Here is an 18817-nt window from a genome sequence, read left to right as displayed (position 1 = left end):
GATAATCACCTTAAATGTGAATGGATTAAATGCTCCAACCAAAAGACACAGGCTCACTGAATGGATACAAAAACAAGACCCATATATGTGCTGTCTACAAGAGACCCACTTCAGAACTAGGGACACATACAGACTGAAAGTGAGGGGATGGAAAATGATATTCCATGCAAATGGAAATCAAAAGAAACCTGGAGTAGCAATACACATATCAGATAAAATAGACGTTAAAATAAAGACTATGACAAGAGAAAAAGAAGGACACTACATAATGATCAAAGGATCAATCCAAGAAGAAGATATAACAATTATAAATATATATGCACCCAACATAGGAGCACCTCAATACATAAGGCAACTGCTAACAGCTCTAAAAGAGGAAATCAACAGTAACACAATAATAGTGGGGGACTTTAACACCTCACTTACACCAATGGACATATCATCCAGACTGAAAATTAATAAGGAAAAACAAGCTTTAAATGACACAATAGATAGATTTAATTGATAATTATAGGACATTCCATCCAAAACCAGCAGATTACATTTTCTTCTCAAGTGCACATGGAACATTCTCCAGGATAGATCATATCTTGGGTCACAAATCAAGCCTCAGAAAATTTAAGAAAATTGAAATCATATCAAGCATCTTTTCTGACCACAGCGCTATGAGACTAGAAATAAACTACAGGGCAAACAATGTAAAAAACACAAACACATGAGGCTAAAAAATACACTACTTAATAACCAAGAGATCACTGAAGAAATCAAAGAGGAAATCAAACAACACCTAGAGACAAATGACAACAAAAACACGATGATCCAAAACCTATGGGATGCAGCAAAAGCAGTTCTAAGAGGGAAGTTTATAGCAATACAAGCCTACTTCAAGAAATAAGAAAAATCTCAAATAAACAATCTAACCTTACACCTAAAGGAACTAGAGAAAGAAGAACAAACAAAACCCAAAGTTAGTAGAAGGAAAGAAATCATAAAGATCAGAGCAGAAATAAATGAAATAGAAACAAAGAAAACAATAGCAAAGATCAATAAAACTAAAAGCTGGTTCTTTGAGAAGATAAACAAAACTGATAACCCTTTAGCCAGACTCATCAAGAAAAAGAGGGAGAGGACTCAAATCAATAAGATTAGAAATGAAAAAGAGGTTACAATGGACACTGCAGAAATACAAAGCATCATAAGAGACTACTACAAGCAACTCTATGCCAATAAAATGGACGACCAGGAAGAAACGGACAAATTCTTAGAAAGCTATAACCTTGCAAGACTGAACCAGGAAGAAACAGAAAATACGAACAGACCAATCACAAGTAATGAAATTGAAAGTGTGATTAAAAATCTTCCAAAAAACAAAAGTCCAAGACCACCATCACCCTGATACCCAAACCAGACAAAGATACTACAAAAAAAGAAAATTACAGATCAATATCACTGATTACTATAGATGCAAAAATCCTCAGCAAAATACTAGCAAACAGAATCCAACAACACATTAAAAGGATCATACACCATGATCAAGTGGGATTTATCCCAGGGATGCAAGGATTCTTCACTATATGCAAGTCAATCAATGTGATACACCATATTAGCATATTGAAGTATAAAAACCATATGATCATCTCAATAGATGCAGAAAAAGCTTTTGACAAAATTCAACACCCATTGATGATAAAAACTCTCCAGAAAGTGGGCATTAAAGGAACCTAACTCAACATAATAAAGGCCATATATGACAAACGCACAGCAAACATCATTCTCAATGGTGAAAATCTGAGAGCATTTCCTCTAAGATTAGGAAAAAGACAAGGATGTCCATTCTCACCACTATTATGAAACATAGTTTTGGAAGTCCTAGTCACGGCAATCAGAGAAGAAAAAGAAATAAAAGGAATACAAATTGGAAAAGAAGACATAAAACTGTCACTGTTTGCAGATGACATGATATTATACACAGAAAATCCTAAAGATGCCACCAGAAAACTACTAGAGCTAATCAATGAATTTGGTAAAGTTGCAGGATACAAAATTAATGCACAGAAGTCTCTTGCATTCCTATACACTAAGAACGAAAGATCAGAAAGAGAAATTAAGGAAACAATCCCATTCACCATTGCAACAAAAAGAATAAAATACCTAGGAATAAACCTACCTAAGGAGGTAAAAGACCTGTACTCAGAAAACCATAAGACACTGATGAAATAAATCAAAGATGACACAAACAGATGGAGAGATATACCATGTTCTTGGATTGGAAGAATCAATACTGTGAAAATGACTATACTACCCAAAGCAATCTACAGATTCAATGCAATCCATATCAAATTACCAATGGCAATTTTTACAGAACTAGGACAAAAAAATCTTAAAATTTGTATGGAGACACAAAAGACCCCTAATAGCCAAAGCAATCTTGAGGGAAAAAAACGGAGCTGGAGGAATCAGGCTCCCTGACTTCAAACTATACTACAGAGTTACAGTAATCAAGACAATATGGTACAGACACAAAAGCAGAAATATAGATGAATGGAACAGGATAGAAAGCCCAGAGATAAACCCACGTACCTATGGTCAACTAATCTATGACAAAGGAGGCAAGGATATACAATGGAGAAAAGACAGTCTCTTAATAAGTAGTACTGGGAAAACTGGATAGCTACATGTAAAAGAATGAAATTAGAACATTCCCTAACACCATACACAAAAATAAACTCAAAATGGATTAAAGACCTAAATGTAAGACAGGACACTATAAAACTCTTAAAGGAAAGCATAGGAAGAACACTCTTTGACATAAATCACAGCAAGATCTTTTTTGACCCACTTGCTAGTAATGGAAATAAAAACAAAAATAAACAAATGGGACCTAATGAAACTTAAAAGCTTTTTCACAGCAAAGGAAACTATAAACAAGATGAAAAGACAACCCTCAGAATGGGAGAAAATATTTGCAAACGAATTGATGGACAAAGGATTAATCTCAAAAATATATAAACAGCTCATTTAGCTCAATATTAAAAAAACAAACAACCCAATTCAAAAATGGGCAGAAGACCTAAATAGACGTTTCTCCAAAGAAGACATACAGATGGCCAAGAAGCACATGAAAAGCTGCTCAACATCATTAATTATTAGAGAAATGTAAATCAAAACTACAATGAGGTATCACCTCACACCAGTTAGAATGGGCATTATCAGAAAATCTACAAACAACAAATGCTGGGGAGGGTGTGGAGAAAAGGGAACCCTCCTGTACTGTTGGTGGGAATGTAAACTGATACAGCCACTATGGAGAACAGTATGGAGCTTCCTTAAAAAACTAAAAATAGAATTATAGTATGACCCAGCAATCCCACTACTGGGCATATACCCAGAGAAAACCGTAACTCAAAAAGACACATGCACCCAAATGTTCATTGCCTCACTATTTACAATAGCCAGGTCATGAAAGCAACTTAAATGCCCACTGACAGACAAATGGATAAAGAAGATGTGGTACATACATACAATGGAATATTACTCAGCCATAAAAAGGAACGGAATCAGGTCATTTGTAAAGTCGTGGATGGACCTAGAGACTGTCACACAGAGTGAAGTACGTCAGAAAGAAAAACAATTATCATATATTAACACATATATGTGGAATCTAGAAAAATGGTGCAGATGATCAGTTTGCAAGGCAGAAATAATAGACACAGATGTAGAGAACAAACATATGGACACCGAGGGAAAGTGGGGTGGGGGTGTGGTGGTGGGATGAATTGGGAGATTGGGATGGACATATATATACTAATATGTATAAAATAGATAAGTAATAGGAGCCTGCTGTATAAAAAATAAATAAAATTCAAAAATCAAACAAAAAAATCAACATGGCTAGAGTATAGTGATTGAGAAGGATGGTAGTGAGAAATAAGGTTGAATGGAGAGCTAGGAGACCTCATGAAGAAGCTTGATAGATAGAGCAAGGAGTTTGGAATAGAAGCCATTGTTTTCAAGTAGAGCAGTGCTATGTTTTAAAGATCACCCCAACTGCTGTGTGGAGAATGGAATATAGGTGATCAGAGTGGGTGTAGGACACTACTTTAGAGGCTATCTGCAGTATTCCAGTGAGAAATGATGACTTGGACTGGGTTGGTAGCAGCAGAGAGAGAAGTAGATTATGTATTTCGGAGTAGCGTCAACAGAACTTGCTGATGAATTAGATATGTAATATGAAGGAACATTAAGAATCAGGAATGACTCATAGGGTTTGGCTTGAACAACAGGTGCATTCCATTTACTGAAATGAAAAAGATAGAGTGCTAATAGGTTCTCTGGGAAGCAGATGCTGACACAGAGTTAGGTGTGCAAAAAGTTTCTCAGGGAATAACACTTGTAAAAGGAAAAGAGGCAGAAGCATAGTTGTATAGAGAGAGGTTGCAAGCATGATGCAAACCTGACAAAGTCTCTGCCAGCCCAGTGTACCAGAGCACAGACTGCTAGTTAGTAGAGTTCTGTGTTGGACTAGGTCCTTGTACTACCACCTTGCTCATTCATTGGCTGGGAGCCTCCCCAAGAAGAGTATGCCATTAGTTATACCCCAAGAAGAGTGTAACTGGCTCTAAAGGTGAGGTGGACCCTGAAACAGGTAAGAGCTGGAATCTGTCAGTTAACCACATTCCTCACAGCTGGGCAGGCAGTCCTTCCTTGAAGGGGGATGTAAGTAAGCACATCTCCATGTCCACCACAGGGAACAACAGGTAGGAAAAGATCAAGAGTTCAGTTTTCGATAGGAGCGGGGCTAAGACAGTTAATTAAATCATTCATTCATCAAATATTTATTGAGCTTCTATAATAGACCATTCAAATGGAAATGTCAGGTGCATAGTTGGTAGCAAGTTCACAAGAGATGTTTGGGCCTGAGATATTTGAGAATTAGCATATATATGATATTTAAGGTCACAGATTGGCTGGCATCACCTACTAAGAGACAAAATGGTTTTTAACCCTGAGAAATATCACTGCTCTAGGGACTGTTTGGAGGCAATTTGGGTCGTCACACTGACTAAGGGGACAAGGGGGACACTACTGGCATTTAGTGGGTAGGGTCTAGGAGTGTAAAACATCCTGAAATACATGGGAAATTCTACTCAGTGAAGAAGTGTCCAACATAAAATGCCAATAGAGCCTGGGTGGAAAAATTGGCTGTAGACAGAGAAGTGGTCCCAGAACCAAGCCTTGGGACATTCCAACTCTTAGAAGTTGGGTAATGGAGAAGAAGCTGGCAAAGGAGACCAAAAAAGGAGTACCTAGAAAGGTAGAAGGAAAACTAGAAGTGAGTGGTGTCAGATGCCAAGAGTGCAGAGTGTTTCAAGGCGAGAGGCAGGTCAGCAGCAAAGAACGTTGCTGAGCAGTTGAATATGATGAGGACAGAAAAGTGTCCACTCAAAGGAGAGCTTAATACTGTAAGAGCCATCTCAGAGGAGTGGTGGAGATGGAAGCCAGATGGGCACAAGCTGAGAGTAAAGGGAGGGGAGCAAGCAGAGAAAGGAAATTTTTAAAGGAATTTGAATAAACAATAAGCAGAGAAACAAGATGGAGGATGATTTGGGGTCAAGGGAAGGATTTTATTTCAAATATTTTATTATCAAAGTTTTAAACATGCAGGAAGTTGAAAGAATATTACAATAAATCTCACTAAGTTCTACCATTAACATTTTACTATGCTTGCTTTATCATATATATATATTTTTTATGTGGACTATTTTTAAAGTCTTTATTGAATTTGTTGCAATATTGCTTCTGTTTTATGTTTTGGTGTTTTGGCCGTGAGGCATATGGGATCTTAGCTCCCTGACCACGGATCGAACCCACACCGCCTGTGTTGGAAGGCAAGGACTGCCAGGGACTTCCCTATCACATCTTTTTATATATCCATAAGGAAGGAATTTCTAAAGATGAAAAACACTCCTAGAGCATGTTTGTATGCCTACAGTGTGATTCAACAGGTACGGAAGATTAATGAAAAAAGAAAGAAAGAGAATAACCAAGTGAGAAATGAAGCCCTTGAGAACTGAGGGAGGGGAACAGGATTCAGAGTACAGGTAAAGGGATTGCCTTTTGTTGTTACAGAGGGAAAAAAGAGCAAATGGTTACAGAATCATGGTGGTTTGTGGATTTAACTCAAAATGGATTAAAGACGTGAATATAAGACCTGAAACGATAAAACTCCTAGAAGAACTTCAACATAGGTGGTAAGTTCCTGAACATCAATCTTGTTGATGATTTTTTGGATTTGACACCAAAAGCAAAGGTAATAAAAGCAAAAATAAACAAGTGGGACTACATCAAATTAAAAAGCTTTTGCACTGCAAAGTAAAACATCAACAAAATGAAAAGGCAACCTATGGGATGGGGGAAAATATTTGCCAATCCTATATCTGATAAGGGGTTAATATCCAAAAATAAAAAGAACTCATACAACTCAATAACAAAAAACCAAATAATCCAATTTAAAAATGGGCAAAGGACTGGAATAAACATTTTTCCAAAGAAGATATTCAAATGGCCAACAGGTACATGAAAAGGTGCTCAACATCACTAATCTTCAGGGAAATGCAAATCAAAACCATAATGAGATATCACCTCACACCTGTGAGAATGGCTGTTACCAAAAAGACAAGAAATAAGTGTTGGTTCAGTATCCTATGATAAACCATAATGGAAAAGGATATATATATATACATAAAAGAATGTATATGTATGGGTAACTGAATCACTTTGCTGTACAGCAGAAATTAACGCAACATTGTAAATCAACTGTACTTCAATAAAAAATAAAAAAGAAATGTGTTGATATGGATGTGGAAAAAAGGGAACCCTAGTGCACCGTTGGTGGGAATGTAAGTTCATACAGCCACTACGGAAAACGGTATGGAGTTTCCTCAAAAAATTAAAAATAGAATTACCATATGATCCAGCAATTCCACTGCTGGATATTTATCCAAAGGAAATGAAAATCCTAACTTGAAAAGATACCTGCATCCCTGTGTTCACTGCAGCATTATTTACAATAACCATGACATAGAAGCAACCTAAGTGTCCATCAGTGAATGAATGGATAATGAAAATGTGATATATATCTATATCACATTTTCATAATATATATATAATTATATATATATATATATATATATGCATATGCAAGATGGAATCTCCACCACTCCTCTGAGATGGCTTTTACAGTATTAAGCTCTCCTTTGAGTGGACACTTTTCTGTCCTCATCTTATTCAACTGCTCAGCAGCATTCTTTGCTGCTGACCTGTCTCTCTCCTTGAAAGACTTTGCACTCTTGGCATATATATATATATATATATGAATATTATTTAGCCATTAGAAAAAGAAGAAAGTCCTGCCATTTGTGACAACACGGATGAATGCTGATGGCATTATGCTAAGTGAAATAAGTCAGAGAAAGACAAATACCATGTGATCTCACTATATATGGAATCTAAAAAACAAAAATAAAAACATGAACTCATAGATACAGAGAACAGATTGGTGGTTGCCAGAGGCAGTGGGTGGACAGTGGGTGAAATGGGTGAAGGTGGTCAAAAGGTACAAACTTCCAATTATAAAATAAATGATCCTAGGGATGTAAAGTACAGCATGGTGACTATATGGTTTATTATATTTTAATTTAATTAAAACAATTTTTAAATTGTGGTATAGTTGATTTACAATGTTGTGTTAGTTTCACGTGTACAGCAAAGTACATGTATCCAGTCTTTTTTAGATTTCTTCCCATGTAGGCCATTACAGAGTATTGAGTAGAGTTCCCTGTGTTATACAGTAGGTTCTTATTAGTTATCTATTTTATATATAGTAGTGTGTTTATGTCAATCCCAATCTTCCAATTTATCCCTTCCCCCCCTTATACCCTGGTAATCATAAGTTTATTTTCTACATCTGTAACTCTATTTCTGTTTTATAGATAAATTCATTTGTACCCTTTTTTTAGATTCCACATATAAGTGATATCATATGATGTTTGTCTTTCTCCATCTGACTTACTTCACTTAGTATGACAATCTCTAGGTCCATCCATGTTGCTGCAAGTGGCATTATTTCGTTCTTTTTTATGGCTGAGTAACATTCCATTGTATATATGTACCACATCTTCTTTATCCATTCCTCTGTTGACGGACATTTAGGTTGCTTCCATGTCCTGGCTATTGTAAATAGTGCTGCAATGAACACTGGGGTGCATGTATCTTTTCGAATTATGGTTTTCTCTGGATATATGCCAAGGAGTGGGATTGCTGAATCATATGGTAGCTCTACTTTTAGTTTTTTAAGGAACCTCCATACTATTCTCCATAGTGGTTATACTGGTTTACATTCCCACCAGCAGTGTAGGAGGGTTCCCTTTTCTCCACACCCTCTCCAGCATTTATCATTTGTAGATTTTTTTGATGGTGGCCATTCTGACCGGTGTGAGTGATACCTCATTGTAGTTCTGATTTGCATTTCTCTAATAACTTGTGATGTTGAAGCATCTTTTCACGTGCTTTTTAACCATTTGTATGTTTTCTTTGGAGAAATGTCTATTGAGATCTTCTGCCCATTTTTCTGATTGGGTTGTTTGTTTTTTTGATATTGAGCTGCATGTGATGTTTGTATATTTTGGAGATTCATCCCTTGTAGGTTGCTTTGCTTGCAAATATTTTCTCCTATTCTAATGGTTGTCTTATGGTTTCCTTTGCTGTGCAAAAGCTTTTAAGTTTAATTAGGTTTTTATTTTAATTTTTATTGGAATATAGTTGATTTACAATGTTGTGTTAGTTTTACGTGTACAGCAAAGTGAATCAGTTATACATATACAGATATCCATCTTTTTTAGATTCTTTTCCCATATAGGTCCTTACAGAGTATTGAGTAGAGTTCCCTGTGCTATACAGCTGGTCCTTTACATAGTGTGAAATACTGTATTTCACATTTGAAAGTTGCTAAAGAGAGTAAATCTTAAGTCTCAGCACAAGAAAAAACAATTGTATCTATGTGTGGTGATAGACATTAACTAGACATATTGTGGTGATCATTTTGCAATATATACATATTGAATATGTAATATTGATACATTATGTTGTATACTTGAAACTAATATAAATGATATATGTCAATTATATCTCAATAAAATAAAGAAAAAAAAAGGCTGATGTGATGAAGTTTGATCTAGGGACTACCAATACTAGTATTGCTAGTACTGCTAGTATTGCAACACTAGGGTATCACTCTAGTGTTTGTTAGAAATGCAGGCTGATGGGATGAAGTTTGATCTAGGGACTAGCAATACTAGTATTGCTAGTACTGCTAGTATTGCAACACTAGGGTATCACCCTAGTGTTTGTTAGAAATGCAGAATCTCAGGCCTCATTGTAGATCTACTGAATCAGAATCTGCATTTTAATAAGACCCCCCAGGTAATCTGTATGCACATTAAAGTTTGAGAAGCAATGGATTAGGGGATTTGACGAAGGTGAACATTTTTGCAGTCGGGATATTGACAAATGATTCTGGGTGAATTATCAAGATCAAAGGTTAGCAATTTTTTTTTTGTAAAGAGTCAGGTAGTAAATATATTTGGCTTTGAGGGCCATAGATTCTCCATTACAACCACTCAACCTTGCCCTTGTAATTCAAAAGCAATCAGAGACAATACATAGGCAAATGAGTATGGCTGTTGAGAATGGCTGTGTTCCAATAAAACTATTTACAAAAACAGGCAGTTGGGTGATTTGGCCCAAGGGCCTAGTTTGCTGACCACTGACCTAGATCGTAATAAAACTGTTAAGTCTTGGTGCCCATGTACAGTGTACTGTGGTTTTCCTCTTTCTGATTACTTACTGTCTCTTGTAAGTACTCCTGCCTCCCTCTCCCCCATTCTGAACACAGTGAAGAACTTGGCCAAGTGATGTCCTGTGGGATCCTAGAAGTGAGAAGGAGAAAATTGAAGTGTTAAAAAGCCAGAATCTCTCTGACACCTTTTTTTTTTTTTTCCTAGAAGACCAAGGTATGGGGCAGGCTTCACATCAGCTGGTTCTCTGGAGTTGTTTCCCTTTTATTTTCTCCAGTAAACTCATTTTGAGCTTTTCCTCTGAGCCAAGAAAAATCAAGCAAAGATATTTTATCCTTGCTTAGACCAGGTTGAGCAATAGCCCCTTGATGGCAGTGGCAGTGTTAATCAGAGAGGAGTTCAGAGGTAACAGGCTGGGGGCTTGCAGGGGTGGAGGGGGCAGAGAAATAATATTTATTGAGCATCTTTTCTCTAACAGTTTACATACATCCTTTGAACCCTTACCGTAAGTTCAATATTATGCTCCCAGGTTACAGATGGAGAAACTGAGACTAATATTGTATCAGACATTAATATAGCACTTACTGTGTGCCAGGCACTGCTCTGCTTTACAAATATAAACACATTCAATCCTCACAAGTCTATGAGGTGGGAACTATTATTGCCTCCATGTTATAGGTGAGGAAGCTATGCTATGGAGAGAGGTTAAGTAACTTGCCAGAAGATACTCTACTAATAAAGACAGAACTGAGTTTTTAATCCAGGCAGGGCTGGGACCCAGGTCTGGCTCCAAAGTCTTGTTTTTTCCCTCTCCAAGTTTGGGGTTTTACCTCTTAAGTAATAACATTTCCTTATAAGTCCCTCACATGAGCTCATAGTTCCAGGGCTCACTATCAACATTCCTATTTTTCTCTACCACAAGATAGTCTTTACTAGTATAAGAGATGCTGTTGCCTGCTTTACAGGCACATGACATTCTGAAATACCTTCCTCAGTGATCTCTCCTAATCCTGAGTCTTGCTGTTTCATCTTTGTTTTCCTGTCTTTCTTGTTTTCTTCTTCTTTCACCCCAGAATATTGCTGAGAATATTGCCAGCATCTCAGCCACCAAGCTAGTGTTATTTTTTTCTTTTCATTGTGTTGTTGGACTAATCCAATTTCTCATTTTCCATTCTTCTTCTCCACTGGATTACTAGATAATAGTAATAAATAATATTTATCTAGATAAATAATCTAGATAGATTATTACAAGATCTTTCAGGGTCTCCCCTTAAAGGGTTTATCCCAATTTTTAGGGCCTAGATCAGGCACAGTGTGCTTGGCCCTTTGGTAGATAGTGGGTAATAAAAATGTGGAAGATAGCTCCTGCCTTTGATGTATTTACAGTTTAGTGTTTTCCACAGTGATGGGCTGTGGTATTGTCTCCTGACCTAACAGTAACATTGCTTACTAATGGTACATAACCAATACCCCCGTATTAGTATTTCGCATGTTTTTCAAATAGAAATTTAGTCCTCCTATACCATAACCTCTTGAATATACTTTCTTTCTCTAGTGTTTTCACTTTTCAATTTCTCCATCAGAACCGAATATGATTATTTTCCTCACATTTGTCTCTGCTATTAAACCCTCAGTGAAGGCAGAGTCATAACATTCTAGGACTTTCATGATGATAAGGGAGATAGTTTGAGATTTTAAGAAAATGGACAAGTGTTTCCTCCTTAACCTTCAAAACAGCTTAACCTCCAGGCACTGTTGTAAGTATACAGATGAGAGGTGTGTAAGAGTAAAGACTGCTGGTCTTGGAATCCAGAGACCTGAATTATAGCCGTAGCTCAGCCACTAAAGTGAGAAGGGCTAACATTTACTGAGCACTTACTATATGCCTGTCACTTTTCTATTAACTTATGCTGTAAGGAGGAGGGTACTATTATTCTCATTTTACAGACAAAGAAAGTGAGGCACAGAGCACTTAAGTAACGCTGCGAGACAAGGAATTGGTTTGACATAGGCAGTCTGGCTCCAAATTTGTGACTTAGCTACTATTCTCTATTACTTCCTGATAAAAAAGAAGCTACCATTACTAACATATATGCAACAGGTTCTATACTGGTTTTCTGGAATCTTATCTAATCTTCACTAACAACTCTGAGGTATATACTATTTTTCACAAGGGAGAAAACTAAGGCTCGGAGAAAGATGCCATTATTTGGCAGACTTAAGTTTTGAAACCAGCCTTGAGGCTCCAACAGCTTCTCTAACCCTCGACCACTAATATCTTTGAAGCTGAGTTTTCCTATCTTTAAAATGAGGGTTGTGGAGTAGATGTCTCAGTTCTATGAGAAGGGTGTGAAGAAAAGACAGATGTCCGCAGCTGGGTGTGAGACAAGGTGAAATAAAAGCAATCAAGCCATAGTGGCCCAGGGCCCAGCAAAACGGGGGTGGGTGCGGTTACAAATATGAGGAAGATTCCCGCCATGGAGGAGGCCCGGGGTGTTAGACCCAAGCGAGGCCTGTGGGCGAAAACGAGCCTAACAGCCTGTCTCTGACCAGTCCGGGAGCTGCCGGCGCGGACCGGCGGCCGAAGGGGAGGAGATACCTGGGTTTTTGTCCGCGTCCCGGGTAAGCACCTCACCCACCCAAATCCTGCTCCACAGGACTCTCCATGAAAGCCAGAGAAGGAAGGGGCGCGGCTTCTCAGCCCGCGCCGCAGAGCGCCACGTCCCTCCTGGCTCACCCTCCCCGGGGCTCCTACGCGTTAGCTCTCCACACCGCCCGCCTCCAAGCCCTCCGGCGCGGCCTGGTCTCCGCCCTTGCCAATCGGCACCTTCCACTCTTCGGGTAGGACCAATTAGCGGCTGCTGGGGCCCGGGGCGGTCGCCATGGCAGCAAGGAGGCGGGAGCGCGCGGTGGGTAGAAGTACAGAGCAGAGCTGCCGGCTGGGGGCTGGAGAGGTAGGTCCGTGCGCTGCAAGCGTTCAGCAGGCGGAGCTTCGCGTGTAGAGACGCGGCTTCGTAAGGCCGGCGGTCTCGAGGTGGGTGAGGATCTGCACCGCGGGAGGCTGGGGTGGGTCCTGAGATAAAGCTCAGGTATTCGCCTACCTTGCCCCGGCAGTAAGGATGGTGGGAGCTCCACGGCTGGGCGGGCACGGTGGAGAGTGGCTTCCAGCTCGAGCTTGAGACGCGGGGTCTCTTTCTCCGTTCCACTCGCTGCCGGGCACCCATGCTTTCTTTGCGGTCGATGAAAGTGGCAGGCTCTTGGCGAGGAGCAGGCGGGGGGTGAGTGCAGGTCCAAGTCCCAGTCTGGGCTCCAGCCCGGCCTTGGCAGGTTGATGGGCGAGGGAGGTGCCCCCTGGTGAGACTGATGCTCACCACCGGCTGAGGCGCAGGAGCTAAGATAGGCCGGTGTGAATCCTGCTCTTCTGCCGGTTCTGTTCAGCCGGCAACCGCTGACATTAGGGGAGGAGAAAGTTCGTGCCGGGTGTGGTATTGTTTTCTCTAAGTGACAAATCGTTAGGTGTGAGATGATGGTACAGGGTTTGAGCAGGATGGTACTTCCTTGTTGCACCTGCTAAATAGTGACTGAGTAAAATGTGGTTGTTGTTGTGGTTGGTGCTGGCAGTGGTCTTGGATGGCAATTATTTTATAATGTCAAGAAAGAAAATATGGACATAAACCATTGAACCATTACTCTCATTTCTGGGAGACAGAACCTCTTGAAAGTCTCAGTGTTCGCTAAACTCCTAAATTGGATAATGTCCATTTACACAATTGAATAAGTAAGTGCTGCCGTCTAAGCCTTTTATTAAGGCTATTAAATTCATGAGTGACTATGAGCACCAAACTATATATTACCTGGGTTAAAAAAGGGGGGAGGAGGGAGAAGGGAGGTTAAATGCAATTATATCTGATACTCAATGTTGTCTGAAGGAGATTGTGGACTTTCCTTATAAGAACTGAAAGAATTGATGAGGTATTTGCTTTAAGGAATTCATTAAAAGTAGTATGACTAGTAGTATAATAGATTTGGATCCATTAACTTATAGCTTCTTTTACAGCCTACTTAAATAACTTGTTTCTTAAGACCTTCCCTGGTAAACTCTGTTGAATAGTGTCAGCCAATATCCAGATTCTTGCATCTTGTTCCTCATAGATATTGCCTCGAGACTCATTCTGATTTAAGCCGAGTGTTAGTTCTTGTTTTACAAAACTTGAAAACCAAGTTCAACAAACATTGAACCAACAGATGTTTCAACAATTCTTCCTCAGTTAGTAGAGTCAAAATTTTAAGAAAAAAATGGAAATTAGAATTAGAAATGAAATCTCAAATAATATCCCTCTTGTTATTAGGGTAAACATAGGAACTTCTGGGCTTCCCTGGTGGCGCAGTGGTTGAGAGTCCGCCTGCCGATGCAGGGGACGCGGGTTCATGACCCGGTCTGGGAAGCTCCCATATGCCGCAGAGCGGCTGGGCCCGTGAGCCATGGCCGCTGAGCTGTGCGTCTGGAGCCTGTGCTCTGCAACTGGAGAGGCCACAACAGTGAGAGGCCCGCATACAGCAAAAAAACAAACAAACAAAAAAACCCATAGGAACTTCTGTTTCCCATCTTGGTCTTTAAATTCTCCATGATCTGGTCCAGCTTTTCAAGATAAGTGAAAAATTCATTTGTCTCCTTGTGGTTACCTATGTTGTTCTCCTTCTATTTTAGTTTTACCCATTTTGCAAGGGTGAAGTCCATGTTGTGTTTACCTTTCTATGATCTCCCGAGGTACTTATTGTTCATACCACACATTTTATATATACCCTTTCAGTATGCTTTTTGCCAAGTTGGTTTGTGCTCTGTAAATACCAGTTAAAATGAAATGCACAATTAAGGCAATAAGGGTACCTTTCAAAACACTAGTTATTGATTATGGGCACTAATATAGAGTATCAGTAACATGATCAATCCAGTGTCTTTTTATTTTGGGATATGTTATGTACCTCTATAGACATACCAAACTAATTTTGTGTTATTTGGAATAATATTTAAATTCCTTTCCACTTTCTAAGGACCCTTTAGATGACTGAAGTGTGCAAAATACCCTTTTAAGTACTGGGTAGCTGGAGGAATCAAGTGTAGGATTTCAAAATGTACTGAAAATAATTCTTAAAGTCAATAATCTTTTAAGTATTGTAATTGAGTTGACTATATTTGGCATGATAGGTGATTAACTTTTTCTAAATTATTGAAGGTCTAGAAAGGGGAAATTGTTATTTTTCTGTTTAATACATGCAATTAGTTTATAGGCTTTAAAAAACAGGCTCCTAACAATTTAAAATAATTTATTCAAGGAAAAGTGTTGATCACTTTAATGATTTTCAATCTAAAATTTTTAAAAACCACCACAATATGGTAAAAAGTACTTTTACTTAGAATTAAATGGCCAGATTCCAATCCTGGCTCTGCCAAATGATCTCGGCCAACTCAGTTAACCTCCCTGTGCCTTATAACCTTTTATAAAAGTAGGGTCTGAACCGAACGACCTCTAAGATCATTTCTGGTCCCAGCATTCTCTGATTTTAAAAATTTAAAGCAGCCTAATGGAAAATGAGATAGCAGTTGCATGCTTTTATTTTTGCCAGTTTTGTGTTTGTTTGTTTTTTCTTTGTTGTTTTTGGCAGAGCTTCCTGACATACTGTATTTTAATTATTGAAGTACAGTATGTGTAAATAATGAAGACATTGTAATTTTAATATATTTAAAATTCTTACTGTTGCTCATATGTTTATTGAGTATACATATGAGCAACAGTAACTGCTTTTCAGAAGCCTTATCATCAAGGATACTGTAGGGGAGAGGGAGAGATAAATTAGGAGTTTGAGATTAACATATACACACTACTACACACTACTATATATAAAATAAACAAGGACCTACTGTATAGCATAGGAAACTATATTCAATATCTTGTAATAACCTATAGTGGAAAAGAATCTGAAAAAGAATAAATATAAATATATATATAACTGAATCACTTTGCTGTATACCTGCAAGTAACACAACATTGTAAATTAACTATATTTCAATTAAAAGAATGGTTAATTTAAAAAAAAGAATACTGAAACTGTCTTTTAAGGTTGGAAAAAAAGGCAATATACTGGTTTTCTTGATTGGTGTCCTTTTCTACAGATATGAGCAGCAGAGACACTAAGATCTATGCTGATATCTTGATACAGGGAAGGGTTGGAGTCCAGCTCAGCTGGTCATACATCTGATGTTTTATTTTTTTTATTTTTTTAATTTTAGAAAGTTTCTTTTTTCATATATATTTTATTTATTTAGTTGTTTATTTTGTCTGCGTTGGGTCTTCGCTGCTGCTCGCAGGCTTTTCTCCAGTTGCGGCGAGCAGGGGCTACTGTTTGTTGAGGTGCGCGGGCTTCTCATTGCGGTGGCTTCTCTTGTTGCGGAGCATGGGCTGTAGACGCGTGGGCTTCAGTACTTGCAGCATGCTGTGCTCAGTAGTTGTGGCTCGTGGGCTCTAGAGCGTAGGCTTGGTAGTTGTGGCGCATGGGCTTAGTTGCTGCACGGCATGTGGGATCTTCCTGGACTAGGGCTCGATCCTATGTCCCCTGCACTGGCAGGCGGATTCTTAACCACCGCGCCACCAGGGAAGCCCGGAAGCTCTGTTTTAATTCCAGGGAGGAAGAGATTGTGTTCTTCTTTTGTTGGATGTATTCTTTTCATTGGCCTACAGCTGCATCAGGACTTTGGCTATGGCAATGCTCAGAGGAGAGCTCTAACATGGCCTTTCAAAAAATGACATTTAAGGTTGTATGTCAAACTGGTTTATTGCTTTTTAAGTTCAATGACTTTGGGTGTCTACAGCACAGATTTAATTTAAATATATAGATATTAAATTTTCAAGACAGGAAGGGCATTACTGTTTATGGAGCATTTACTATTGCCAGTACTGTGCTAGTTACATTGTATTCATTCTTACTTTCATCCAGTCAAAAACTTATGGAGAAGTATTAGTTCAATTTTATAGATAGGAAAATCGAGACTCAGAGAGTCAAATAGCTTGCCAGTAAATGAGGGTGTTTAGGATTAAATCTGCTGTTTATTTTTATTTTTTTATATATATATTTTTTTGCGGTACGCGGGCCTCTCACTGCTGTGGCCTCTCCCATTGCGGAGCACAGGCTCCGGACGCGCAGGCTCAGCGGCCATGGCTCACGGGCCCAGCCGCTCCGTGGCATGTGGGATCTTCCCGGACCGGGGCACGAACCCGTGTCCCCTGCATCGGCAGGCGGACTCTCAACCACTGCGCCACCAGGGAAGCCCTGCTGTTTATTTTTGACCATGCTGTGTTAATAAAAGTCATGTGCCTTTCCGACATATTACATGCATATGATTACTCTCCTGCTTAGATAATTTTATGTTAAATATAGTACCATGAAAAGAAACAAATCTGTGTTCTTAAAACTTGAAGATATTTTATTTCCTTATTTTCTTTACATACTGCTTAGAAATAATTATGTTCACTGGTGAGTTTGCACATGAGCTAACTGCCTTGTATTTTACAGTTAGGTAGTGGATTTCAAAAAAGATTTTGAGATGTTTTGCTTTATTACTGATCACTATGTCTGAGGCTGGGGCCAAGGTTAATTTTTAAAAGTGGTGCTAAGATTAAAAAAAGATTCCAGATAAAGATTTTAAGAAAAATTCCAGTTAAGGATTTAATGGGGAAACTTACCCTATATATTGAAGTCTCATTGCAGAGGAAAATAAGCTTTTAATTTGAACTTTTCTTAGTTATTTAAAAGAGGAGCAATATGGTAAAACCTGGGTACAATAAATGAGTATCTTTGCTTATTCTGGTCTTTGATTCTGTTTAGTTAATATATTTCTTTCCCTTCCCCCACTGGAATATGATACAGTCTCATTCCACTTTATAGAAATTTGGCACCTTTTCTTATCACAGGATTTGACAAATGTTTACACTGTCATGTGCCATTACCACTGTAATAAGGCTAAATTTATGTTTATTTTTAATTTTTTTTTTTTTTACATATATTTAGAACCTGTTAAGAGTCAGTTCTTGCGAAAAAGCATTGAGCCAGGAGCCAGACCCACCTCTTCACTGACTGATCTTGTGCAAGTCATCTTACCTCTCTGGATCTCAGTTGCCTGATCTGTAAAAAGGAGATAAAAATTCTTTACCTGTTTGAAGGTAAGTGATCAGTTAAGAAAGCAAAAATGAAAACAGACTTAGTGGTGGCTTCAACATAAAATATTTATTTTCTCATGTAAAGTGATTCTTGAAGTAAGCAGCCTAGGATAGGTGTAGTAGCTTCATAAAGTCACCAGGGACCTAAACTTTTTCCAGTTCTTTGATCTGCTGTTCCTAAGATGTGGCCCTGGTCCTCGTAGTCCAAAATAGCTGCCAGAGCTCTAACTGTCAAAGCAGAGTTCCAGGCAGCAAGGCGAAGACAAAGAAGGATGCATCCTCTCCCTTTAAGGAGATTATCCTGAACCAAAGCTCAGGCTACCAGGGAAGCAGGGAAATGTAGCTGGATACATGGCTGCCCTGAACAAAATTGGGCTTTTGTTATTGAAGAGGAAGGGAAGATTTGGATATTGGCTGGGAAATAGAAGTATTTGCCACAATATGGATCTTTTTCTCTTTCATCTCTGATATCTGTAAGCTGTGATAACCTCTCAAAGAAGCTTCAGTAGTTTGCCACGGCAGAGCTCTAGTCTGACCATTGTCTCTAGAAGGAAATAACTTTCATCTAATACACTGTTTTTCTTTTGTTATGTTTATCCCATGATTCATTATAGAAGGTTTTCTGTCTTGATTGGGTATTTGTTCTGGTTATTTAAAAAAAATTACCCATAAATGTTCAATAGTAGATGTTGGTTGTGTAGCTAACATTTATTGAGCCACTTGCTTTATGCAAAGTACTATAAAGACAGA

General features: G+C 38.6%; 2 protein-coding genes across 13 annotated transcripts in view; one reads left to right on the top strand and one right to left on the bottom strand.

Annotated features, from left to right (window-relative positions):
• LOC137230409 (uncharacterized) overlaps positions 1-13307 on the bottom strand; it is a 56364-nt gene extending 43057 nt beyond the window's left edge. For 3 of the 6 annotated variants that reach the window (XR_010946130.1, XR_010946131.1, XM_067749746.1), the window contains exons 1-2: positions 12454-13307; positions 9905-9986 (exon numbers count right to left, since the gene is read on the bottom strand). Coding sequence is in view for 3 of the 6 variants with exons in the window: in XM_067749746.1 (XP_067605847.1) it covers positions 9905-9986; positions 12454-13078 (707 nt within the window). In the remaining 3 variants the exon portion in view is untranslated. The remainder of the gene's footprint in view (positions 1-9904; positions 9987-12453) is intronic. The other 3 variants (XR_010946129.1, XM_067749745.1, XM_067749744.1) reach the window with 1 other exon arrangement.
• NUCB2 (nucleobindin 2) overlaps positions 12454-18817 on the top strand; it is a 45357-nt gene continuing 38993 nt past the window's right edge. For 3 of the 7 annotated variants that reach the window (XM_067749738.1, XM_067749737.1, XM_067749739.1), the window contains exons 1-2: positions 12729-12888; positions 17919-18070. The gene's annotated coding sequence lies outside the window, so the exon portion shown is untranslated. Of the gene's footprint in view, positions 12477-12571; positions 12944-17918; positions 18071-18817 lie in introns of those variants that run through there. The other 4 variants (XM_067749743.1, XM_067749740.1, XM_067749741.1 and 1 more) reach the window with 4 other exon arrangements.

Source organism: Pseudorca crassidens, chromosome 9 (assembly GCF_039906515.1).
Source record: "Pseudorca crassidens isolate mPseCra1 chromosome 9, mPseCra1.hap1, whole genome shotgun sequence".
In the NCBI taxonomy this organism is placed as follows: Eukaryota; Metazoa; Chordata; class Mammalia; order Artiodactyla; family Delphinidae; genus Pseudorca; species Pseudorca crassidens.
Note: the sequence above shows the minus strand (reverse complement) of the source record. Positions and strands in the feature narration are given on the sequence as shown.